A 27,402-nucleotide genomic window follows, 5' to 3' on the forward strand; every position below is an offset into this window, starting at 1 on the left:
CTAATTTTGAAATATTGATTTTTTTCAGACAACGAAAACATAGGTGCAGTTAAACAATGCCTAATAAATTAGTATTCAATATAATTGGTATCTTCCGCCAGTCTTTTCTGAAATGCGAACCTGCAGACAAGTATATACAAGCTACACAAACACAACTTTTGAGGGGGAAAAATTCTGCATAGGAAAAATGGGTGTATTTGATTTTGCTGTAAAGATCTTTATATATCAGATTTATTACTGTGTTGATAGTGTTATCAGTCATGTAAAGTAGTGTTATTGAGGTCATACTAAAAGGTACTTGTATGATACTTGTTTACCTTTGGAACGTATCCTCAGTATAAGTATATTATAACTGCTTTTTGTTTAAATGGATTTTTTAAAATCAATACGCTTTAATACAGCAATGGTTGACATGTTTAATCAAAGTAACATTACTCTCACGTGTGTGTTTATATTTACTTTGATAGCTATTGGAGTATATCGTAGACGTATAAGATCGAAGGATCAACCTCCAGGACCATGGGGACTTCCATTTGTGGGATATCTTCCATTTTTTAGCAAAAATCCACCACGGAAGTGTACGCAGCTGGCCAAGACGTACGGTGATATATTTTGCATTCAATTGGGTAGCTGGCCAACTATAGTGTTAAATAGTAGAGCGGCAATTCGAGAAGCATTAGTAGAACAATCAGACAAATTTTCAGATAGACCAGCCTTTTTTTCGTGTAAAGTTGTAAACAATATGCGAAGCCTCGGTTTTGGGTCCTACAACGCAAGATGGCGTTTGCATAGTAAAATAGCTTCAACTGTACTTCGTGAATTTGCATCCCCGAATAAACCTACAACTGAGAAAATTATAATGATGGAAGCAGAAAAACTTACAGAATATTTTCTGGAAAATACACATACACCTTTTGATCCTCATGAGGAAATCTTTCTTGCAGTTGGGAGTGTTGTATATCAAATATGCTGTGGAATGGACAAAGATTGTAGGAACGACAAAGGCTATTTAAATTTGATCAAAAATACTAAAATGATGCAAGAATTTGCTGGAGCTGGAAATCCAATAGATGTAATGCCTTGGTTGCGATATGTTATTCCTAGTAAAGCTACAAGATTTGTAGAAATTCTTCAAACGCTGATGGTATCTACTGATGCGATTATGAAAGAACATATAGAGACATTTGATCAGAAAAACCTTAGAGATGTTGCAGATGGTCTTATATTTGCGGAGAAAAAATATTGTAGAAACCCGACAAAGAACCAAGAGATCACAAAAAGTGATATATTCTCAACACTACAAGATTTCCTTGGTGCAGGATTCGATACGTCATCATCAACCCTCGAATGGATTATTTTATATTTAGGACATTACCAACATATTCAAGAAAAAATTCAAAAAGAAATTGATTCTGTAATCGGTACAAGAAGTGTAAGTTTAGATGATATTGGAAAGTTACCGTTTACAGAAGCGACAATTCTCGAGACTCAAAGGATATCGCCAGTAGTTCCTATAGGAATACCTCATGCAACATCCAAGGACACCGTACTTAGAAATTATAGGATAAACAGGGGAACTGTAGTGCTTTGTAATTTCTATGGGACAACCAGAGACTCAAAAGTATGGAAAGATCCTGAAATTTTCAAACCCGAAAGATTTTTAAATGATCTAGGTTTTATTAATTCATCATTGGAAAATGAACTATTGACATTTGGTACTGGACGTCGACGTTGTCCAGGAGATTTTATTGCAAAAATGGAACTGTTTTTATTTCTTGTTAATATATTCCAAAAATGTAAGATCAAATTAATTTCGGAAGCAAACTTTGAAGGGATTTTTGGCCTTACATACAGCCCTAGATCCTATACAATTAAAGTCTTTGAAAGATGAAAAGTTGTTAGTTTATTTGTTGTTGGTTTTTTTTCTCGGTTGACAACAGTTGACAACTAAAGGCAACAGTAGTATATACCGTTGTTCAAAAGTCATAATTCGATAAAGAGAAAACAAAGGAAAAAAGAATGGTAGTGATCAGATTGCACTTGCCTTGAACAATTCATTGATTAACTGCGTCAATTGCTTCAATGATGTGCATCACAAAATTCTTGTTTGAAAAAGAGCCTCACAAGAGCCTAAATTGCTCACCTGGAAAAGAATATGCAGTTTTGATTTTTTTTCTTTCTTTATTACAATCAGTCATATTTGCTTGGGTCTAGTATTGATGATTATTTGTTTTTTATTTTTACAATTATTTATACGTGTAGTTATCTATTGACGTTTAGGGATAAAAAAAGTTTTTAAAAAATTCAGAACAAAACACAAAAACTTAACACTGAGCAATGAACCATGAATATAAGGTTAAGGTCAAATAAAACATGGAAGACTAATAGTACATCATACACAAAATATAGTTGACATATTGCATATAGTATAAGAAACAAAAGACCAAAACTCAAAAATTTAACTTCGACCACTGATCCATGAAAAGAGGTTAAGGTCAGATGACACCTTCCAGTTGGACATGTAAATCAAGATGTACATTGTAAGTAGAATCATTCCAAAACACAAATAGTAGACCTATTGCATACAGTATAAAAAGAAAACGGACCAAAAAAGAAAAACAACTATAACCACTGAACCATGAACATGAGGACAAGGTCAAATGACACCTGCCAGTTGGACATGTTCACCTTACAATCCTTCCATACACCAAATATACTAGACCTATTGCTTATAGTATCTGAGAAATAGACCACCATTACTTAACCTTGTTCATTGATCCATAAAATAAGGTCATGGTCAGGGGATGAGGACCTTGCAAAGTACGCACATACCAAATATAGATATTCTATAACTCATAATAAGAGAGTAATTAACATTACAAAAAGTAACTTTTTTTTCAAGTAATCACTGAACCATGAAAATGAGGTCAAGGACAATGGTCATGTGACAGAAGGAACTTCGTTTCATAAGGCATCTACAAACAAAGAATGAATCATCCAGGTCTTCAAACTGCTAAAATATAAAGATTTTAAGAAGTAAACTTTAGCCACTACCTCCGTCTTGTGATCATTATCCCTATGTTAAGCTTTCTGCGACATAAGTCGCAGGCAAAACAAAAATTATTTAAAAATGATAGGGTTAAAATCATTTAATCAACAAATGACAAAAACTAATAGATTAAATCACAGTTTTTTACAATGTACATTTACATAAACAGATCATCCTGTTCTTTTACAGCATATAAGATAGCTATTGAAAGAAGGATCCAGACAAAAAAGTAAATTAGGTTTGGCTTCATATCTATAATGCAGGGTTGAAAAAGTATTACAGCAACCCCTAACACCAAAAAACTAGATTGCACTTCAGTAAAAAAATTAAAACCCCACATGTAAGAGCCAATGATAACATAAGAAAACAAAACAATTACATATGATTCATAATCTGCACATATTCAAATTATATTAAAATTCTCATATGAAAATATTCTAGGTTATTGAATACTTTTTGAGGTTTCACTGTAAAAGTTTTCCAATATAATTGTTTGATTTTATATGCTTTTCATTACATGAATCAAATTTATTATAAATATGCATATCCCTTAATGTGAACATCCATATAATAAATAATAGATGCCATTTATAAAGGCAACAGATATGCACAATATAATGTGAAATTCAAACAAGTTTTAAATCAACAATCTTGTAGTTTTCAACAAAAGAAATAGATGTTACAATATAAATTAAACAAAAATACTAATTTAATAACAACTCTACTGAAATGTGTTTCATCATGCATAATCAACACAAAATTCCTTAATGTTGTTTCAATTATATCTGATAACTTTTTAATGGTAAAAAGCAATGGGAAAGTGTGACACAGGAGTGCTCATTTCCAAAAATTCCACTTATCTGTGATAAGTTTTCCCACTTCCCAATTTTTCTCCCCTTTGTTTTCCAAAATCCATTTTTTTTTTGCAGCTCTAAAATAAATCCTTGCATTGTTTTTCAGACTACAATTATATTACATATTAAACAAGCTTTTCATATAAAAATAAGAAGATGTGTATGATTACCAATGAAACAACTTCCCACAAAAGACAAATTGACACAGAAATTAGCAACTATAGGTCACCAATACGACCTTCAACAATGAGTTAATAAACCCATATGACACAGCTATAAAAGGTCCCAAAATGACAAATGTAAAACAAAACATACATGTTATAAGCATGATACATTGCTAAGTGTTAAATGTATTCAAATGAATTAAACATTAGTTACACAAATATCTGTACATTTGTAAGTAGTACAATAACTGTGAAAAAGAATTATCATTGTCTTTTTTCTGTTAAATGTTAAAATAGCTCATGCTTTTTGTTGTTTGAATTGCAAATTTTATAATAATGACAAAATGGCATCATTTGCTACTTGGTCTCACTCTGGTTATACACACTTATTTCAATAATGATCGGATATATAAAATAATAAAATAGAAATCAGTGTAACTAATTTACTTTCAAGACTAATATATATAACATCATTATAAACTGGTCATTTTCTGTATATTAAATTTAGCCATTCAAAATTTTATGCAGTGATAATGTAATAAAACTAACTAAACATTAATATAAAAAATCTACTTAATATTCGCATTATGCTTCATATTTCTCTTTAAAAATAAACATGGATATAAATTTTCTGTCAAACTTCACATTAAGATTTAGTAAAAAGAATTTTACTGTACATATATACATTATTTTGTCTGTATCAAAATAGCCATCATATTAAATGAAAGACTCAAAAGTTTTTAAGTTACAAGCAGAGTTGTAGATACCAATACAAAATGTAAAAGAAAACTCTTAAAGATAAATTAAAAAGTTAATTTACACTTTTTTTCACATATTACCATCCACAATATTCTTTTTACTTTTATCTTATCTTATCTGGTCACAAAATGTACACTTTACACAAAAAGTGGAGAATTTGTGAAATGGACGTATACTATAATGATACTATAGAATTCACTGAACAAACATTTTAACTTTCTGGTTACAACGCTACGAATAATGGACATTATGTTATATTCAATCAAAAACTGCCCCACAATTTGGACATCTTCTTTGTCTCATTGCTAAACAACACAAAAGTCCTAATGGGAAAAACAATATGGCACACAAAACTCCTAGACAGGTGTAATCTTCTTCTAACACTCCCACCTGTAATTAAATACACACAATTAATATACTATGGATATAAACAATGTGTCATGTATATGGCTAAAGAGTAACCAAATGTGTATGTTCCTTAGATATTTGTGTTTGGGGTTGTAGTCTCATTACACAATCTACCCCAGCATACTAAATTAACAAGTTGTAATCACCACTCCTTTTTTACAAATATGCCTTTGAAACTGTGAACATAGTGTAACATTTGATTTGTAATACAGGTCATGATTATTCTTTTGATATTCTTATGTCATTTTTAAAAATACTCTTTTTTCTTGTATTTACTAAAACTTTTTAACTTGATTTATATCTATATCTGTAAAATCTTACCCTACATGCAGGACAACCTCCAACTACCACTACTTGTGTGGGTGGTTGCTGTTGCACTATAATTTGTTGCTGTGACGATGAACTTTGACCATGATATCCAGCTGGCCCTGTATATCCTCCAGCAGGATATCCTTGTCCTGGAGGTCCAGCATATCCAGCTGGTTGTGGTGGATATGTTGTAGGGTTGTACCCCTGTGATGGGTCTCTAGGGTATCGTGGATCATAAGCTCCAGCTGGTTTTTGATGAGGGTCATTGTATGCCCCTGCTGGAGGTGGAATGGCACCATAGGCTCTATTGGCTACAATGAAAGAAAAAATGTTTTATGAAAAATTGAAACATGGCAGTTCATATACATTTGTAAGATAAATTCAGAGATTTTTGTATGCATAATTTTATACTATTCCTATTGTTTTACATGTACAATGGCCAAATATGAATGTTGCATACAAATACCTGTATTGCTATCAAAAGTTAAATACATGTTTTTATATTTTGTAATTCAAATTGTGTTGGAAATATTGCAATATAAATAAAATATTGCAAAATTTCTGAATTTACCGTAAAATAAGGTTAAACTATGAATCTTTCTGAAGGAGACCATTATCATAGTTGTTCATCTTTCAGCATTTTAAAATTTGCTAAGCAGAAATTAAATTGGTAACCACCACTTATCATATTCTTTCCTCTTTTAAATACATTCTTTTTCATCAAGTATTTAATGAAAAATTTAATTCATATTTTTTTATCGCTGATACATTGTATTTTATTTCTATTAGTCTGTAGTTTCAGATCCACTGGAGTATTTTTGTCTGTTTGCAGATCCAATGTTATAATATTTTGTCTGTTGTTATCAGATCCAATTAATCAATCTTACCTTGACCTTGAATACTCTCCCTTTCTGCGTATGGTGGAGGTTGGTCAGACATTTTGCATTAAATTTCCTGAATAAAACAATGATTCCAGATTGAATTATTTTTAAATATATATCACTGATTTCTATGTAATGATATAATCCATTTTTAATCTTAAACCTAGCAAATTTTTGGAATGAAAAATTAATACATTTGGGTGTGAACTGTGAATGAATTCTCATAAACTAGTACATCTATATATATATATATATAGCTACAGAGAAAATAAAAGTTCATATATAAAACATATTTTGTTTCTGTGAATTTGTAAATGTGATTAATTTTCCTTAAACTAATTGGTATAATGGGTTATATCTGACACTTAGCCAATCATCAAGCATGAAGAGTTATGGTTTGTCTCCTTTGGCTAATTAGGTATGCAACTTCACTTAAATTAAGAAACAATATTAAATGTACACTAGTACATCAAAATAGACCGTCACACTAAACTGTGAAACAAGTTGTAAATGTAAGTGAATAAATAAAAATCTGTTTACGTATTTAGAACAGGGAAATTTCACGAGCTGGCAAGACCTAAATCCTGCTCCTTCTACTAAACAAGTATACCATATATGATGAAAATAAAAAGTATGAGACCAGATCATCTCTTGACCACAAAACAATCTATCTACATGTATTCAGTTATCATGGTTATAAATGTAAACTACAAAAGTACCATAAAACATTGGCAACAAACTTGAAATGTACCTCAGAATTAGTGTACATGTAATGTGACTAATTATATTTTGAATGTTTTTGAGAATTTTGGTGTATATTCAAGTGTCTTTGAGTAATTCCACAAAGTATTGGTCCCATTACATGTAGATTCAGGTTGGGTGTAGAGTGTGTCAACCCTTAATCATGTTAATCTGGTACATAGCCGTGGTGTAGTGGTTAGTACATCGGACTACTAACACAAAGGTTTCTGGTTCGATTCCCATCTGGGATGAAAATTTCAGGAACTGAATTTTCGGCTCTCCCTTGACACCATTTGCTAGAATGGTCACGAGGAAACGATGATAGTCAGTCGGATGGGGACGATAAATGGCTGACCCTTGTTAAGAGAGAGCCATATCTCTTGCACGTTAAAGACACCCTTGTAGATTTCGAAAAAGAGCAGGCTAATGTCGCTACAAGGCAACACTCGCACCTGCAAAGTGGAAAGGGATTAATGTAAGTTGCAAAACTTGTTTCCCAATCCACTGAAAATAAATATGTTCAGACTAATTTGGAACATACATGTATTATTTTCAGGGAAAAGAACTGGTTGACTACACAGTTCTGCCACATCTTTTAAGTGTGAGCATGAACATTTTAGTACTTTTCTATTAAGGGACCTGTCAAAATTTATCGTCACATAAGACTGGTGCAAAAAATAAAAACATTTAATAAAAGTTACAACCCTATATGGCTTTCTGACTGAAAAAAAATGATGTCCTATGCCAACTTAGTAATAAAAAAGTTGGTTTCCTATCCTACTTTTCCAATGTATTGTAAATAAAAGTATACTTAATAGAGGAATTTAACATATGTTGTCTTTATAATATGATCAAAAGCAACAGTTTCATGTTTTATTTTGTTGATTCACATACAATTACAGGCATGGCATTATCATAAATTATACTATGAATATAGCATTGAAAAAACAAAGACATTGCATAATGCAATCAAACCACAAATAGGTGTTTGTTAAACTGAAAAATTAATGAAGCTGCATGTATCTTATATAGAATTTTATCAATACCTTTAAATATTAATTATAAAAACAAGCTCCAGGAGAAACATGAAACTCAATAGCATTTGGTTTAACTCTCTATCTATATCTTAACCTGAAGACCCAGAGGTTGCCTTGGAATGTGTTTTTTTATTAGGAATGGTAATAATTGCTTTAACATTTTCCCATTTACAGAAAATGTACCTGATGTGACCCCTGAATGATTTTTGCTACTTTGTTGGTTGATGTAATACATGATGTACATGATGTATGTTTGTTGCACTTCACCATATAAGTGAAATTAAATTTTACAGCAAAAAACTAAATGAAGTGGGATTCAGTAAGCTTGATATATATCTAAGAGAGCTGCATAGTTTGACGAAAATCGAAGTTGATTTGAAAAAGTTATAAAAAAAATTAAAGTGTACCTATCTCTATTTTGTCCGAATTGCAAATCCTAGCTTTTTTTTACCAATATTACTTTAATTCTTAAATTTTACAGCAATACAACAAAAAACTAAATGAAATGGGATTCAGTAAGCTTGATATATATCTAAGATAGCTGCATAGTTTAATGAAAATCCAAGTTGATTTGAAAAAGTTATAAAAAAAATTAAAGTGTACTAATCTCTATTTTGTCCGAATTGCAAATCCTAGCTTTTTTTACCAAGATTACTTTAATTCTTAAATTTTACAGCAATACAAAAAAAAACTAAATGAAATGGGATTCAGTAAGCTTGATATATATCTAAGATAGCTGCATAGTTTGATTAAAATCCAAGTTGATTTGAAAAAGTTATAAAAAAAATTAAAGATGCCTATCTGAATTTTTATATAATATTTTTTATTTTTACATATTGTATATTATACTTGTTATTTCAAGTTTTGTTATAAATGTTAATAAAAATTATTTCAAAGTAATCGTTTGAAAAAAAACTTGTGTCCTATGGATATTATCTGTGAAAAAAGTGATGCCAAAGCGATTCCGGAAAAAAGTATCTGTCCTACTGCACTTTGCACCGGTCCTAGCTATATGTGGAGATAAATTTTGACCGGTCCCTAACCATGTTAACAAAACAGATTGCAAATTCACACTACAGTAGTCCCAGTACACACTGTGATTTTAATCAACCTGATCATAGGTGAAAGTAATCTTCACGACTTCAGCAGTTCAGTATATACAGAAGTTTTGTTGTATGACTCCAGGATTTGTATAGTCTCACTATCATGACTATACAAATCCTTGTATGACTGCAGAAGAAAAAAGTAATCAAAGAGCTGAAGAGCTCTGAGGGAAAAGACGGCCATTGTTTCAATTTTTAGGGGGGTATCTTTTGATAGTCTACATACAAAGAATGAACAAAAGAACAGCTAGAACATATAGAAAGGCTGACAATAATGAAACTAATTGTTGATTATTGTTATTTCATTTCCTTAGTCAAGAATTCATCATACAGACAATTTGAACCAATGAGATCTGCACCTTCTAAATCAAAACATTTGATTAAAGTTGGGAGTTAATTATCTAAAGTTCAATTGAATTTAACAACTACTATTATATGTTGGTACGCAAAATTATTTTTTAATCGATGACTACTTATCATATATATTCTTAATGTGACATTTTTAGTGTTTAGATACATCAAGGATTTGTATAGTAAGAAGGATTGGAATCTGGTGGGCTTTTGCATAGACTGTAGTATCTGCGGCGCGAGATTTTGTGAGATTACCCGTGATGCATCTGGAAAATGCTAAACTAGCTCTGATTAATGGCTGACATTTGCATCACCTAAACAAATAGACATCGATATGTAAGTATCTACAATCTATATTTATCAAATATTATGCTTGAAATAAGAAGTTTAAAATGGTTCTGGTGTTATGAATAACTTTTACGATCGCAGTAAGAATACACGGCTCCATAGAATTAATTTGCATATTGACCGAAGTGACCTCACCCTATCCCGCCTATTGGGCGGTCCTATCATCATTTTCTATTTTTATACTCCTTCCTCAAAAAACGGAGATGAGTGAAAAAATTTCTATTTTCTGATAGATATATGATTTCTTCGTGTATTGAGTAAATTTCGTAGTGATTGATGCATTAGTTTTCCTATTTTTTTACGTTTCTTAGAGTTGATTACAACAAAAATGGCGTTCTAAAGCGAAAATGGGGGTGGCTTGGGAAAAATGAATAAAGTTCTTCAATTGGCCTACATTAATGTTCAAACATGTTTACAAACGTAAAACATTGGTGATAAAGTGTATTGAAGAAAGCTCAAACCGCTAAATAAGGGAATTGTGATACTTTTCTGTCTTTAAACATCAATGTGGTTCTCAGATGAATCGCAATTTACCAGGCCTAAATATGGAGGGGATCCAGTTGTCATAATAATCTGATACTTCCTTCCTGTTTATACCGAAATGAAATCGTTAAACCATGTGTTTTGAAATAGTTTTACATCAATTTTAACTAGCCATGTTCCATAGAAAACTCCATAGATTTGCCTTTGTCGATGTGGAAAGGGACAATGCATGGATGGTAATATTTTCAAATGTTCAGCCCAGTGTTTACCAGCATCATGGTATTGTGAACGTACATTGTGTACAAATGAATGTACATTTTTACTGACATCAAAATAATAATACACCAACACAGCTCATCTACTTTAATGCCTTTAATGATGTATGGGTAGTGCTGTTTTGGTCTTCATTATATATCACTGCCCCCCTTTTATTATGCATTTTATTATTATGGACTCCCCTCTTCTCTATCTGTTTATACCACATATCACATGCATTACAAATTTAAGTCCAAAAAAGGCAATTAATTATTATGCCTGTTAATTATGGCATTTTGCAAGGCTAAATAATGTTTTCCTGCAACAACTTCAAATCCAACAATGCAATGAAAGATGTTTTCCTGCAACGGTGTCAAAGCAAAAATCAAAATAGCCTTGCAAGATTTTTTCCTGCAATGGCGTCAAAGCAAATAATTAAAATAGCAAGACGTCATAATTTTTTTAAGCCTGTGCATTACAAATGTACCCGAGCTTTATCTTTTCTAGACCGAACTGCTCTAAACTATACTTCAGTCAAGTCCAGTTAGAGTTTTATATATCTGAAATTTAGTATAAGAAACACTTGCATCAGTGGAATTCTATTGGGATTATTTATATCATCATCATGCAAGTTTTCTTCCATTTCATGTTTTATTCATTCTGAATCTTAATTGACTATACATTTTAAGAAATTGTCAGATGTAACACAAATTCCATGACAGTAAATTCTGACCCATATAATATATAAAGGATATTCTGTTATCCAAAATATCTAACATTTATTCCTTTTATTGTTATTTTTGATTTTTTGTTTGTTTGCGACATCTTTTGATCCTACAATATTGCAAAATATTTTATTTTAAAACAACAGAAACATTGCTACAAATATAAATTATTCCTGAATTTACATAAACCCATAGAAATCTTACATAAATTTTGCAAATATAATTATTCGAGCAGAGATCTTGAGGTAGTATTGCTATTGTTAAGGACATATTTGATATTGGAATTGTTTAAGCCATATGATATTGTATTATTATTGCCACATGTAACTATATTACACCTTTTTTTCAGTATTTTACAAAATGCTCAAACTGGTGAATGTTAAGAAGAAAAGTCTAGGCACAAGGATTCAAGTCCCCAAAAAAGTCTAAGCAGTTGTGTGCAAACAACAGTTGGCCATTCATGCACTTATCATGTGGACTAACATATATACATGATATATATGGCATGCCTTCAAATAGAAATAGAAATACTAGTGTACAACTGAATGCCACTTTTGACCAGAACGTTCCTCTGAATATCATTTATGGAGGATATACCAACAATGTTTCATTGGATCATTAACATTTAATCTCTTCTACCTAAACTTGAAAGCTACGCTTTGTGTGTAGGGAACTTTGATAGTGACTTGATAGATGATCATGTGATACCTGGGTTAAATTGGATTATTTCTATATTTTAATATAAAAATAAATCATTGAACATCTTCTTTTAAATTCCATTACATGCCAGATTCATTTAATACTTCAAATCTGCTTGGTGTTGAGTGTATATTGACGATGTACATGTATGTGTAGTAAAATAAGCAAGGAGTCATGGGATATGATTGAAATGAGACAACTATCCATTCAATATCAAATGAAGATTTTAAAAACTAGTAGTCTACATGTACAATGATTGAATCAATGAATGTATGTCAATCACCATCAACAAAACCCATGCAGCATAGCAGGTCGATAAATATTATCACATGAAACCAACAAATTGTTTTTATACCAAATTTGAAGTTAAGACATAAGAGTTAAGAGATGCGGGATGTGGTATGATTGCCAATGGAATGAGACCGCTCAGTTCACCAAAGAAACAAATGATGTTGATGTAAGCAATTATTCAATCTATTGTTATTTCTTATCTTGATAGACAAAAATTGTTTTACATGTATTATACAGTATATTCGTAATTATGAGCTATAAAATCAATACATGTACAAGGCAAAATTGTACAAAAAGTATCTTCTGTTAGACAATAACAATTTTATAGTTATCATGTACGTCTTAACAAAGACATTTATTGTAAAAATAGTTTTTATACCAAATTTGAAGTTAAGACCTAAGAGTAAAGAGATGTGGTATGATTGTCAATCGAATGAGACAGCTCAGTTCACCAAAGTTCAAATGATGTTGAAGTACCGGTAAGCAATTATTCAATCTTTCCTTGATAGACAAAAGTCAGTGTTGTACATGCATATGCATAGTAACTGTGCGCTATAAAGTCAATACAAGACAAAATTGTACAAAAAGTATCTTCTGTTAGACAAGAAACATTTTAGTTATGTTTACAAAGACATTTATTGATAAATATCTATAGACACTACAGTTTAGACCTACCAAGCATGAAAGTTACAAACAGAAAAGTATTACTTTTGTTTTAATACTTGATGTAAACTGCTGTTGCGTACCTCATATGAAAGTGTACCAATGTACAATCAGAAAAAGATAGTCTTCTTTAATATATATATGACAAGTCGCTCTTTTCAAGTTAATTTCTGTATTATACGTGAATAATATACATAACCAGGAATAATTCCATGACTGACTACTTGAGAGGCCGTTATACATGTATGACATGTATGACAGAGAGCTGACACAATAAAATTGCCCTATCAAATTCATGCACAAATTGATGAAAGTGCTCTGATAAGAAACAAAAGTGCATTTAAAGATGTAATGTTATTAGTACAATTAAAAAAATTTGCTTGCATTGATAATTTATAACACACTGGCTAACGTTTCTTTTATGCCTATATATGTTTATGATGATTGAAACCGGCTACTGTAACATGCAGAGGCAGTTTTATAGGGTTTACCAGTGGGCTCCCTCTTTAACAGTACTTGTTCCAAACTTATGATAATGACTAGCCACTATGTATATAAAACGCAATGCAGTAATTCGTCCTGAAATGTGTTGTCAGTTCTTTTTTGCCACAAAAAATGTTTTGCACCTGTTTCCCGAGATTGAAAGAGTTTCCGAAGATGCAAATTCGCATATAACTATAATGACATAATTTATAAGAATAAGATTTTTTTAAATTTCTTTGACAATTGACTGAAAATCAAAAATTACAGAAGTTAACATACAAACACATTGTCAACTGCCGTTATACACATTGCATTACAATGTCCATCAAATAAAACAGTTAAATTATGCTTTTTCGTCAATTGAAACTTGAGTGAAAATCAATAATTATTACGTTTAAGAATGAATAAAGTCCTTAACCATTACAACATTGTCTATACCAAGGACGTATGTTAGTTATACGTCCTTGTCTATACGTAACAAAAATAAGAACACAACTCGATGCATGTGTACACACGTTCCGATATCGTAAGTGACGAGTAGTAGTAGTAGTAATAGTGGCGAGTACCGAAGTCTCGCCGCGGAAGAGATTACGATAAACCGCGAGATTCCAATCCTTCTTACTATACAAATCCTTGGATACATCAACTTTCATTTTAGTGGGTAATTACTCATCAATTGAGGTGCTCCTTAATTGCAGAAAGATTCTAAAAACATAACTTTACAGAAAGAATGAAAACTGCAGTTGCTCTCCCCAATCTCAATAGGTATAAACTACAAAAAGCAACATTTTTTTTTTAAATTTTTTTTTTTAACCATTTCAATAATTATGTTGGTACACAATTTTTTTTTTTATATATAGAAGACTACTTATCATATACTAAATGTCACATTTTAAGTGTTAAAAAACATTTACTTTGATTTTAGTGTATAAGTACTCATCAATTGAGGTGCTCATGAATTGGAGGAAGATTCTAAAAACAGAACTTTACAGAAACAATGAAAACTGACGTTTCTCTCCCCAATCTCATGTATCCCCATTGACATTGTTTACCGCGAAAGTTGACCTACAAATTATCTGATTATAGCCTCAGATTAAAGCATTGCATGTTGGTGTGTGAATCATCTACACTACAGCAAGCAAACATCATTAGGTTTACATTTAACAAATACGGATTTCAAATTTGTATTAAAATACTGTGAATGATTTTTATAATGAATAAAGGATATCCCTGTGTAGTGTGGCATTCCAACAATGACGTCACTAGGTTAGATATATTTAGAATATTTCGTAATACTGATTTTTCCGGACTGTAAAAGAAACGTATATAGTGTAAGGGAAAGCTCAATATACGATAATTTCACGAGAAACAGAAGGAAAATTTGTAAAAAATGTATTTAAAGTCAATCTGTTCTCCTTGTAATCAATTTCAGTATGACATTTTGAGGGGGTTTCCAAACTATCAAAACAAAATGATTGACGTGAGGGAATGATACTCTGGCCAACCCCATTTGGGAATAGACCACTTTCGAGTTCATCCGTCACCGTCAAAAACTCGTCAATTATACGCGCCTTTATGACGTCATTTACCAGATAGAGGGGGTCGCCTGTATCCCTGCACTATTTACGTTCATCAAGCGTCTTAGTGATCGTCATTGTGCAGGATAAACTAGAAATAACGGTTGTTCTGTAGGTACATTATGACAATTCCCTAATGACAGCAATGCTGATTGTCAATTTTGAGAATTCAATTTGCTGAATAATTCGTACAATATAGAATTATAGTTTTCCAACCACTCGCTCAACATTGGAATGGAAGTGACGACGCCCCTAAACGCACAAATGACGTTCACTAAAACCAGAGTTTTTGACCGAAATGCACCGAACTCGAAAGTTGTCTATTGACGGCTTGAAGCCGTCTTTCCCCAAAAACAAATGTGATGCGGCCGGATCTAATGGGGACTTGTAACCTTATACTAATCTATACATAGTGGTTGATACTCGAACACACAAATATAAGTGTAGTGAATGATCAGTGAATAAGCATAAATTTGCAGATCAGGAGGAAGTTTTTTTAAGGTGTAAATCATATTTCCACACTTTTGTTTTCCGTCTATAATTATTTCTTCCTTAAAAATTGCATATCAGAGTAAAGAAAAGGGATAAAAACTGCAAATTATTTTCTTTACCTTTAGTGACAATGTCTTCTTTATGAAAATTTAAAAAATATAAATTTTCATAACCACCTGACGATGTCACAAGACATAAACAAACAACTTATCTCCCTTTTGAGTTCAACAAAATTGTGAAAAGGATGTATAATAATGCCGCTAAATCGGCAGTCCTTGGTGTAGTCTGAAAACCGAAATAGAATGTTTGAAATTAGTGAACAGTAGTGAACCGATGTTAAACCGAGCTTAAATCCTGTGTGGAAACAAAAAAACAAATTGCCAAGGGATGTTATAGTGTATTTTTTTAAATCGTTGATGAATCCAATTAGAAATAATTTACCGAAAATTAAGAACAATATTTTATGGTTCCAATGATTTGTATAGTAAAAAGGCCTTCATACTATACAAATCCTTGATGGTTCCAAATATTTGTATTATAAGCCTCCTCCTGGGCCTCAGGGGTTTTTGATTATGTGATTACTTGGCCGTTTTAAAGTGATTATTTGATTACCGGAACAACTAATTCATGATTATTTTTTATTATTTCAGTGATTATCATGTTCAAAAATATTTTTTTTTTAAAACGTATACATACAAATGTATTGATAAAGCAAAGCGCCAATGAATGCATATTAGAATCGACATTTCATTAAAAAAAAATCCCATAGGTTTCGAAATTTAAAGGTATTTTACTTTAACATACACAAAGTGTTCCTCAAACTCAGAAAAACGCAATACATTAGCAAATTAAGCACGCATATTAGAATAGATATCTTATGATTAAAAATTGTTATGAAAATATCCAATAAGTTTTCAAATTGAAATGAAATTCAATAACTTCAAGGTAAGCGTGTCTGTTTCTATTTTAGAATGAGTCCGTTACCAGTTTGATACTGGAGCCAAAATGTTCGTAGGCTATTCACAAAATATATATATAACAATTAAACTTTATTCATAAATTAACGTCAATGAACCAAAATATGTACAACTGCTCTTTGCGTTCTCATAAACTATCTACAATTATTCTACTTCAAATATATACAACTGGTACAAATTTGTACTATTACAAATTTGTTCTGGGTCAGGAACAAACTTGTCCTCTTGGTACAGTTATGTACCTTACAAGTTGATCACACAGATCCATACTTGTCCTATACATGTTGGTACCTTTTAAGCTACGACTTGTCTTAATGATACATTGTGGTACCCTACAAGTTGGTCACACAGATCCATACTTGTCCTGTACGGTTAACTGCATATTTGACAAACTACAGTTGAATAAGTCTAAAGAACAGGCATCAACCCCAAGTTGTTCTTTGTTGCACTACATCATGAATACAATTCTATATGTTAGAGACTATTAACAGGCACCAACCTGTTCTTTATAACACTTAGTAATTATAGATTGAATTGTCACACCTAGGTATTTTGCCTTATCGACATGTTCAAGAATGTGGCCATGTAAAGTGTAATTATATACGAATGGATTTTTATTTCGGCTGATGGACAAGTGTAATGTCATGTCCATCAGCCGAAATAAAAATCCATTCGTATATAATTACACTTTACATGGCCACATTCTTGAACATGTCGATAAGGCAAAATACCTAGGTGTGACAATTCAATCAGACTTGAAATGGCACAGTCACATAAACAACATCTGTAATAAAGCCAACAGCACACTAGGTTTTCTTCGAAGGAATCTTAACATCAGTTCCACCTCAGTAAAGGAACAGGCATATAAATCTTTAGTCAGACCATCGCTAGAATATGCCTCTTCAGTTTGGGACCCTTACTTTACTGAGGATATTAACAAGATAGAAAAAGTACAAAGAAGGGCTGCTAGATATGTCACTAACCGACACAGAAACACCTCAAGCGTTAGTGACATGCTAGATCATTTAAAATGGAGAGACCTGGCACACAGAAGAACCGATGCACGCCTGGTCATGTTCTATAAAATTTCATATCACCTCATTGCTATCACAAAAACAGACAGATTAATTCAACCGCCCAGACAGTCCAGGAACATGCACACACTCTCATACCAAATTCCATCCTGCCGAACACAAATAAGACAACAATCATTTTTCCCACGCACAATTAAAATCTGGAACAGCCTTCCCCCGAGTATTGTGATGAGCGACTCTATAGAGTCGTTCAAAGTAGCCGTCTCAAACTACACCTACAGCCCGTAAATTCATCATGTGTAAATAGTTTTATCTTAATATTTAAAAAATAATAAATTAAAAATATGCACTACCACTATGTAAAATTTGTTTTGTTTTGTTTTGGTTTTTTTTGTTTACTATACCAAATTTGTTATATTTCACTGTATATATATCTTCACAAAGCAATGCGCAGTACAAGTGACGTAAACTTCAACGTGTTAACGTTGAAGGCGGTCATTATATAGTAGAAGTAGAAGTAGAAGTAGATTTATATAAGTTAAGAGACAACGATCTCAAATATCCTTTCTCAAATCACGTACCGTACGTATCATGGCCATTGTCTTCGTAGCATCAGACGAATGACAAAGAGCAACCAATGGAAGTTTTTAACGACCTTGACTGGCTATACAGCCCTCGCACGGTCTGTTCGGTGCCCGAAGGCGATTGGTGAACGTTTAAATAATTGTGTGCCATCGGTCAAGAACAGGTGGTGGACGCCATTTTGGAGGTCGCCATCTTGGTTTTGTGAGTTCTTTTTGGTTTGTTTACTATTTTGTTGTCATTTCTTCACAACGGCTGCTTTCAGGGCCAGTTTGGTCAGCTTGACAGCCCGCTAACCTCGATAGTGGAGTACTGGTTGTTTAGTCTTGGACGTAGTGCTAAAGATGTATGGCGTATCATTAGGGTCAAAAGTATATTTTGTTGCAAATGCTATATTAAATACCGCAAATGCTCTAATAGATATAGCAAATGCTATAAATAATACTGCAAATGCGGTAATTGTAACTGCAAATGCGACAAATTGTAACTGCAAATGCGACAATTGTAAATGCAAATGCGACAATTGTAACTCCAAATGCAAAAATTAAAGCTGCAAATGCTATTTTTGTTTTAATTGTAGCATTTGCTATTCTCTCACGTATCAAAAGGGTCAAAAGTAAATTACTGCAAAAACAACAAATTGTAGCATTTGCACCATTTGCAATTTCATTTCGCAAATGCATTTAGAATAAATTGATTAATCTTCAATAGTCCGCCTACTTTTTGCTAAATGATTATCTTATTAGAATAAATTTGAATATGTAATCCACCTTATTTTATGAAATGGTGAAATATGGCATGAATGAATAATAAATATTACAATGAATCATTTATTATACATTCATGCCAATTATAAAATTCTATAATGCAGGTGTGTTAGTCGGTCATCTATGCAGTGTCAATTATTGCAGAATGATACCCGAAACTAGCCAAAGATCAAGGGATTCAAGAACTTTTTTAACATTTTGTTAATATCAGGCACCGACCATTTATGTTCTTTTTTTTTACCGTGTTGGTTTAGGGGTGGTGGGGGGGGGGGGATTTTAACCCTTTTCTCGATTTAATAAATTTGGATATTAGTTATTGATGAAGGAAAAAATATTTCAGTAATAAACACAATCTTTATTTATGAAACATAATATACAGTTAAACTGGGACTGAGAAATAGGGCCTGGGCCCTGACATCAAAAGTGTCCTAAGATTTGTCTTAAAATATATCTTGGGACAAATTATAGGACAGACCTAAGACAGTCTTATGATGTATCTCAGACTGTGCATCCAAGGTATCTTAAGACAATCTTAGGATAATATTAGCAGATGCGTAGTCCTTAGTGATTTTTTTTAGTTGCCGTATATTTGTCAAAAAAACATGAAACCATGACGGGTTAAAATGTAAACATAGTACATTGTATACACAAGTGACAAGAAACATAATACATGATAAATGTTTTATAAAGTGAAGTTGATATTAATAACATATATCTATATATATTGACCAATGTGGACCTTATTTTCGCTGTTCCATAGATTGCTTTATATAGTCTACAACACTAGACAAAATATCTTTATTGGGATCTAGAATAGTTTTAAGTTTAGAGTTTGAGTCAAGCTGGTTAAAATTAGGATAATGGGTTTTAATTGCATTTATAAGGGAATGTCTTACATTACTGTTAATTTGGCAATGAAGGAAAAAGTGTTCCTCATCATCTAAAATTTTACAAACTTTGCACAGTCTGTGTTCTCTTTGAATTTTTTTATAACGTCCTAATTCAATTTCCAAATTATGATCACTTACACGTAATTTTGTTAAAAGTTGACGACTATTAAAATTGTTTAGATTGTGCAAGTAGTCCTCGAATTTAATTTCATTTTTAAGTTTACTATAAAGATAAAGTTTTGAACTGTTATCAATATTTGAAAGTTTTTCAAGAGTGATGTTATGATACTTTTCCTGCACAATATGTTTAAAAGTTTTTTTGAGTGAATTTTTTATAAGTTTAAAAGGTTTATCAAAATCAACATATTCTTCTTCATCAATATTAAATTCTTTAAAAATATGCTTGGCAAAAGTGTACCAAGTATATATTCCATCTTCAGACATAGACTTATTTACTGCAAAAGCTTCTTTAACAAGAGGGTTTATTTCATGGCAGTTGAGTTTTAATAAAGGAGTCGAGTGGAAATCGTCCTAACTCAGACTTTGCAGCTATATTACATGAGTTTTTTTTTAATTCCAAGAACAGTTTTACAAAATTTATGATGCACTTTCTCAAAGCTGAATCTATCTGTCAATGATAAAATATCACAGTTAGTTCCATGCAAAGTGGCTTTATTTATGGCTCTAAAAATTGAGTAATAATCTTCCATAAACCAGATCTCGCTATTATATAAAATTATGGGTTTAATTAGTGAATCAAATAATTTACATGATAAATCAACAGGGACATGATGAAAATTAGACATATATTTTTTTAATGAAAATAACGCTTTAAGCGCTTTCTTGGATAGTTCATGTGTAGATCTCTTAAATTTTCGTTTATTATCAATAATGTTCCCAAGAAAATTATACTCTTAAACTTCAGTTAACTGATTTTGTTTATAAAAAAAATTTGACTCAAAAGAATTTCTAGAATGAAAAATCATAGCTTTTGTTTCATTTGTATTTACAGTCAGTTGCCATTTTTAGCAATATTTTTCCAGTTTATTCAAAGCAGATGGTAAACCGTTTTGTGATTTTGATAATATTAAAAGATCATCAGCAAAACTAAGACTACTTATTGTTGTTTTATCTAAGGACACAGGATCACATGTCCCATCAAAAATTGAATGGAGATCATTAATAAAACAATTAAACAATGTGGGGCTCAAACTGTCCCCTTGTTTGACCCCTTTATTTATTTCAAAAAATTCAGATTGTTTATTATCTATTTTAACAGGTCGAGAACTCTAGATTTTCTGACGTCAGAATATATTTGCATAGTAATTTCCAAAACACAAGGCCAATATGGCCTTGAAAAACTGACCAATCGACTCAATGAACTACAATGCATTGTGGGCTACTACGAGTAAACTACTACTTAAAACACGTGGAATTAGTGGGAAAACAGTCAATTAATATATTGTCTGGGACTCTAATTACCAAAGTTTTTATTCTGCAAATATATTTAATGTAAAATATATAACGTAATCTTCAATTTGCATGCTCAGATTAAAAACATTGTTTATTGGCTTCACGATTCGACTTTCTTTTTCGCCTTGCAAAAGTAGTTGAACCGGTTTGTGCATTGTTATGAATTGAACCTGCATTAATTTCACGACATGACACAGTGAAATATCCAATGAAGTTACCATGCACTGTCCAGTAAGAAAATCATTTGAGCTCTTTTAAACATGTATAATTTCATTGCAAAATTTCTGCCTAGAAAAACACGAAACTTTCATTGAAACACTTCTTTCTGTACTGAATGTGTATTTATTTTTTATCAGGACCTGAACTAATAGTAAGAACATCATAATATTCAGTATTCTAAAGAGAAGTGTTATGAAAGCGGCAGGGGCGGGTCCAGCCATTTTGAAAAGGGGGTCCTAACCCTGGAAAAATTTAAGGGGAGGGGGTTCCAACTACATATCCCCATCCAAATGCACTGATCGTCTAAAAAAAGGGAGTCCATCCCCCGATACCCCCACCCCCTGGATCCGCCACTGAGTGGGTACGGTATATAACTCAATACATTTTTTATAGTTTCATCCATCGATAATATCCGTTTGTTGCTAATTTTATCACAAAATATACCTCAGAGGTTTTTTTTATCGTTTGGCTGCTGTCCTGTTGACATATGTAAAATATCTCCAATATTAAAAGTCTCTGGATCATAGTGGGTGCCATATTCCTATTATTTTTTTCTAAAACGTGCTTTGTATATAGAAATAAGAAGATGAGGTATGAGTGCCAAATGAGACATCTTTCCAACAAAGACATAATTTAGTAAAGTAAGCAGTCATGGGTCCAATGCTGAAAAGTAAGCTATTAATGACCCAAAAATTACTTGTGTAAAATAATCCAAAAAAAAAGGCCTAATTGAATATATAAAAGGACAAGAAATCTATCCCATAAAAAAAAATATTGTATAGGAGCCTGTATTTTAGTGGTTGTCGTTTGTTTATGTGTTACATATTTGTTTTTCGTTCATTTTTTTTATATAATTAAGGCCGTTAGTTTTCTCGTTTGAATTGTTTTACATTTGTCATATCGGGGACTTTTATAGCTGACTATGCGGTATGGGCTTAGCTCATTGTTGAAGGCCGTACGGTGATCTATAAATGTTAATTTCTGTGTCATTTTGGTCTCTTGTGGAAAGCTGTCTCATTGGCAATCATACCACATCTTCTTTTTTATTATAGATCCAACGCTGCAATTTTCACAAAACATCAAATTTTTCACCTTGCCGCACATACATATGGATAAAATTATTACAGCTTTTTTCCTAATGCATGTGGAGCAAAACTTTGGTTAGCTTGCTTGCTTTGTTTGTATATTGTACAAAATATAAAATATACAAGTTAAACTATGCCTATATATATATATATATTGTTTAAAGATGTCAATCTTATTTTCAAAGCTTGTATAAACAACTATACAAACAAAGCCAGCAAGCCAACCAAAGTTTTACTTTGCAGGTTTAAGAAATCAGCTGTAATGATTTTATTCAGTTTGGCAAATGTCCGAGCCCGTTAAAAAAAGAACAAACTGAAACTACAGTTGCTGACTTCACTACCTTAAAAAAAATGAAACAGTTTGGAAGTCCCATATACTGAAATGTGACCAACAAAAATACTTATAGATTTTGTTAACACTGCCATGTATGTAAATATTTCTTCGCCTTTTTTACGAACACAAAATTCAAGGATCCCACATTTGCCTTTAATTATCTATACGAACATTGCTGTACTCTTGAATATCAGCACTTTATCGACGGCTTACTTTACACCAGTAAGTTTGCCTCATGGGTAAATGTCTTTTTTCGCTGTTGTTTCGTTGCTTCTGGTGGACAAATACATGAAATCTCTATGCCATCATCAAACATGTTAATGGCTATATATCGGGTAATTCAAACCCTTTTTTCTTCGAATAGAAACAACTCTTCGTTAATCTGAGCATGGAAGTAATACTTTATATCACGAACTATAAATGAGGATACACAAAATGAAAAACTATGCGAAATTGTGAATCCCGCATTGCACGAAAAAATGTGTTGTATATCAGTAAATAACACGTGTTCTTGGTTGATTGTAAACACGTAGTAGTCCATCATGCATTGTGACTCATTTAGTGGATTGGTCAAAAACCTAGGTAAAAATAAATTGCGTCACATGTAAATAAACAATTACATGTGCGAGAACATAAGTATGCTAATTTATGCATTTCCATATAAGGTAGTGGTCCCGACCTGTTTAACTGAAGATTCACAACGATATAATCATTTTAACAAGTACATGTATTTATGTTTCTTGTAACATGTGTATATTATGTTTGCATTTTAACCCGTCAGGTCAATTAAACTTTAAACATTTCTACATATTATGGTATTTATTTATATTATATGAAATAAGTACCATAAGATATTATAAATCAGTCGTGTAGTTATTTGAAAATATTCTTTTGACAAATATTGATTTTAGTCGAGACGATAAGACATTTTTTGAGTGAGAACTCACTTTTAAACATTTTAAAATTTAAAATAAAAAATTATACTAAATTAAAAACCAATTGTTCAAAGAACAATTGAAGGTCTTTCCACCAATAAGGATCTATTTTGATATGAAAATATTAAAATTCAGTTGAAAATGTCAGTTCCTATGGCTAAATGATATATAAATATGAATTTCAAGCAAAGGTCAAAATCTAGAACGTCTAATTAACCTATGACTTTGACGTCAATTTCAAGGTCATAAACCAAGGATCCCAAATTAAAACACCCTAGGTCTGTATTATGTATGGTTCATGAGTAATATCACTTTACGCATAATTCTAAATATAACAGGGGCAAAAATCCCATTTATTCTCTTCGCACCCTTCCAATCAAAATTTATAAGTTACGACATGTCGCAACTAACAATTTAGTAAAAATAATTTGTTGAAATCTTATAAGGTTAATGAAAAAGAGTGAAAATAAGCCAAAATCAAAATTTAGAATTTGACCTTGACGTTTGACCTTGACCTAATTTTCATTTTTTTGGACCAAGGATCTTAAATCAAAAGACCCTAAGCCTTTACTTTATAATGATAATGAGTTATATTACCATACAACTAATATAAGATATAAAAGGGGGAAAAGTCGCATCAAATGTTTACGTACCCTTTTAACTAAAATTTACGTGTTACGCCATGTCGTAACACACATTTTGTGAAAATATTTTGTCGATATCTTATAGGATTTCTGAAAAGAAGAGATAACAAGCCAAAATCATGTTTTTGAACATGACCTTGACCTTTGACCTTGACCTCATTTTAATTTTTTTGGACCAATGACCTCAAATCGAAAGACCCTAGGCCTCTATCACTAATGGTTTTCCAGTTACAAATTTATTTCATTTATTTCATTACAAAAGGGGAAATAACTCTCATATGGAGTCTTCGTAAAGCTTCGGTGAAAATCAAACGTAACATCCTGAGGATATAACAAGAAAAACAGTGTTTGGGGAGATAACTCTTACAAAGAAAAGTGTTCGGTTAAACAGGGTCAGTTTCAAAAGCGTATAGACTGAATAATATCATATACAAAAAAACTAAGCGACCTCTTTTGAAACATTTTTACACCGCAAGAAAAAAATTAGGCGGAAGAAAAAAAAATAATCAGAACGAATTCAATAGGTCTTTCCACAAGAAAGGTGGAAAGACCTAATAATATGAAATAAAATAATATTTACAATATATAAAGAAAATCTTTAATAACAAGAGACATACAATACATGATTATAAAAGTTGATAATAAAAAATAATAATATATATATAAAATGACTGAATAAATAGTCAACGATAAATCTTATGGTTCATATATTTATGATACATATAGCCCTAGATATATCAATATATATAATTATTGACCAATGTACTTTATTTTCGCAATTCCATTAATATATAAAGTTTTACGCCTTTTTAAAATTAAATGACCGCGGTTTTGGCGCACACACGTACCATATTTACATCTGATAATAAAAACACTTTGAGATTATTTTGGTCGTCAATAGAAAATATGGTGCAGTATTTCAAAAATCAAGGTCAAAGGTCGCATGCCGTTTTCAAGGAAAAACAAAATTGAATATCTAATGCCAATTTGAATAAATACCCTTTTTACAGAAGAACGATCGACAAATTGAATCTATTTTCTTCCTTATTCAATTTTCATCTACAAAGTGGAAATCTATTAGATCATTAAATGAGTTTTTTCGACTACACGTATGCGACTTTACAAAAAGGGAATAGTTTTCAGTTTAAAATGATGTATTTTTTTCAAGTTATAAGAACAACGGCCGTCAAAACTTTACAAAATTGATTGAATATTCCATATAAAGCTAAATCCAGTGTTGTCAAATATGGATTAAATATGTTCAATCCATTTAAACTTATGCAATTCGGATTCGTTCGATTTGAACATTGTATGGTACAAAATGGAAGAAAGTTTATGATAATGGCAAATAATTCGGTTTTCCTCTTACAAAAGGTAACAACCTTCGTTTTCAACTGATTATACCCCCGCTTGAAAAAAAGGGGGGGGTATACTGTTTTACCTCTGTCTGTCAGTCCGTCCGTCCGTCCATCAGTCCGTCCGTCCGTCAGTCAGTCAGTCCGTCCCATGAAACTTTCGTCACATTTTTCTCAGGAACTACACATCCACCCTTTCTGTAATTTGGTATCAACATTTATATATGTCAGCCATACCGTGTGATGCGTTTTCAGATTCATCACTTGACAACTTCCTGTTTACCGAACACTTGTCTGATTTTACACATGATAGCCAAGTTGAAAATTTTCGTCACATTTTTCTCAGGAACTACAATACAAGGATTTCTGAAATTTGGTTTCAGGATTTATATAAGTCAGCTATACCGTGTGATGCGTTTTCAGATTCATCAATCGACAACTTCCTGTTTACCGAACACTTGTATGATTTTACACATGATAGCCAAGTTGAAAATTTTCGTCACATTTTTCTCAGGAACTACAATACAAGGATTTCTGAAATTTGGTTTCAGGATTTATATAAGTCAGCTATACCGTGTGATGCGTTTTCAGATTCATCACTCGACTACTTCCTGTTTACCGAACACTTGTATGATTTTACACATGATAACCAAGTTAAAAATTTTTTCGTCACATTTTTCTCAGGAACTACAATACAAGGATTTCTGAAATTTGGTTTCAGGATTTTTATAAGTCAGCTATACCGTGTGATGCGTTTTCAGATTCATCACTCGACAACTTCCTGTTTACCGAACACTTGCATATTTTTACACTATTAATATTATCCACTTGCGGCGGGGGTATCATCAGTGAGCAGTAGCTCGCAGTTTCACTTGGTTACTGTTAACCAACTTATTTTCGCGAGCGATTTATTTTCGCGACTTTCGCGAGTAAAAAAATAACGCGAATTTAAATCGTCGTGAATATGTAAAGCTTGGATATTTCCTTTTTTAACTTCATCAAGTCAATCAGAAAATCGCGAAATTAAATAGCCGCGAAGTGGTCATGAAAGGGTAAAACGCGAAAAAAAGTGTCCGCGAAAATAAGTTGGTTTACAGTATTTTTAATTTCCATTGTAGACAAAACTTTTCAAACGCTAACAGAGCTTTGATAGATCATAGACAAATGCTTATGACATTTGATCTCGAGGCTTTGCAAGTGGGAAACATCGTCCTCTAAGACGAAGTCTTCAAGATCATTTAAGTACACTGCAAAAAGAAAGGGTGAAATGTTTTCTCCTTGCCGAACTCCATTATCGCAATTAAAAAATGATGAAATTTCGTCACCGTCTTTGATTCAAGATTTGACATCGCTATACAAATTATGGGTGATTTTAAACACTTTACCTGTGGTTTCTGATGTTCGTAATTTGATCCACAATTCGGACCGTGATAGA

General features: G+C 31.9%; 2 protein-coding genes across 2 annotated transcripts; one reads left to right on the forward strand and one right to left on the reverse strand.

Moving 5' to 3' along the window:
• Positions 1-341: 341 nt before the first annotated feature.
• Positions 342-1,894, forward strand: LOC139488273 (cytochrome P450 1A1-like). The gene has a single exon (XM_071273774.1). The coding sequence runs from the start codon at positions 368-370 to the stop codon at positions 1,889-1,891; it is 1,524 nt and encodes a 507-aa protein (XP_071129875.1). The 5' UTR covers positions 342-367; the 3' UTR covers positions 1,892-1,894.
• Positions 1,895-3,137: 1,243 nt separating this feature from the next.
• LOC139488274 (membrane protein BRI3-like) lies at positions 3,138-15,959 on the reverse strand. Its single transcript, XM_071273775.1, has 4 exons — positions 15,792-15,959; positions 6,431-6,497; positions 5,556-5,854; positions 3,138-5,216 (listed from the first exon to the last, which is right to left on the reverse strand). The coding sequence occupies exons 2-4, from the start codon at positions 6,480-6,482 to the stop codon at positions 5,085-5,087; spliced, it is 483 nt and encodes a 160-aa protein (XP_071129876.1). The 5' UTR covers positions 6,483-6,497; positions 15,792-15,959; the 3' UTR covers positions 3,138-5,084.
• Between the last annotated feature and the right edge of the window lie 11,443 nt (positions 15,960-27,402).

The sequence above is a fragment of the Mytilus edulis genome, chromosome 9, assembly GCF_963676685.1.
Source record: "Mytilus edulis chromosome 9, xbMytEdul2.2, whole genome shotgun sequence".
Taxonomy (NCBI): Eukaryota; Metazoa; Mollusca; class Bivalvia; order Mytilida; family Mytilidae; genus Mytilus; species Mytilus edulis.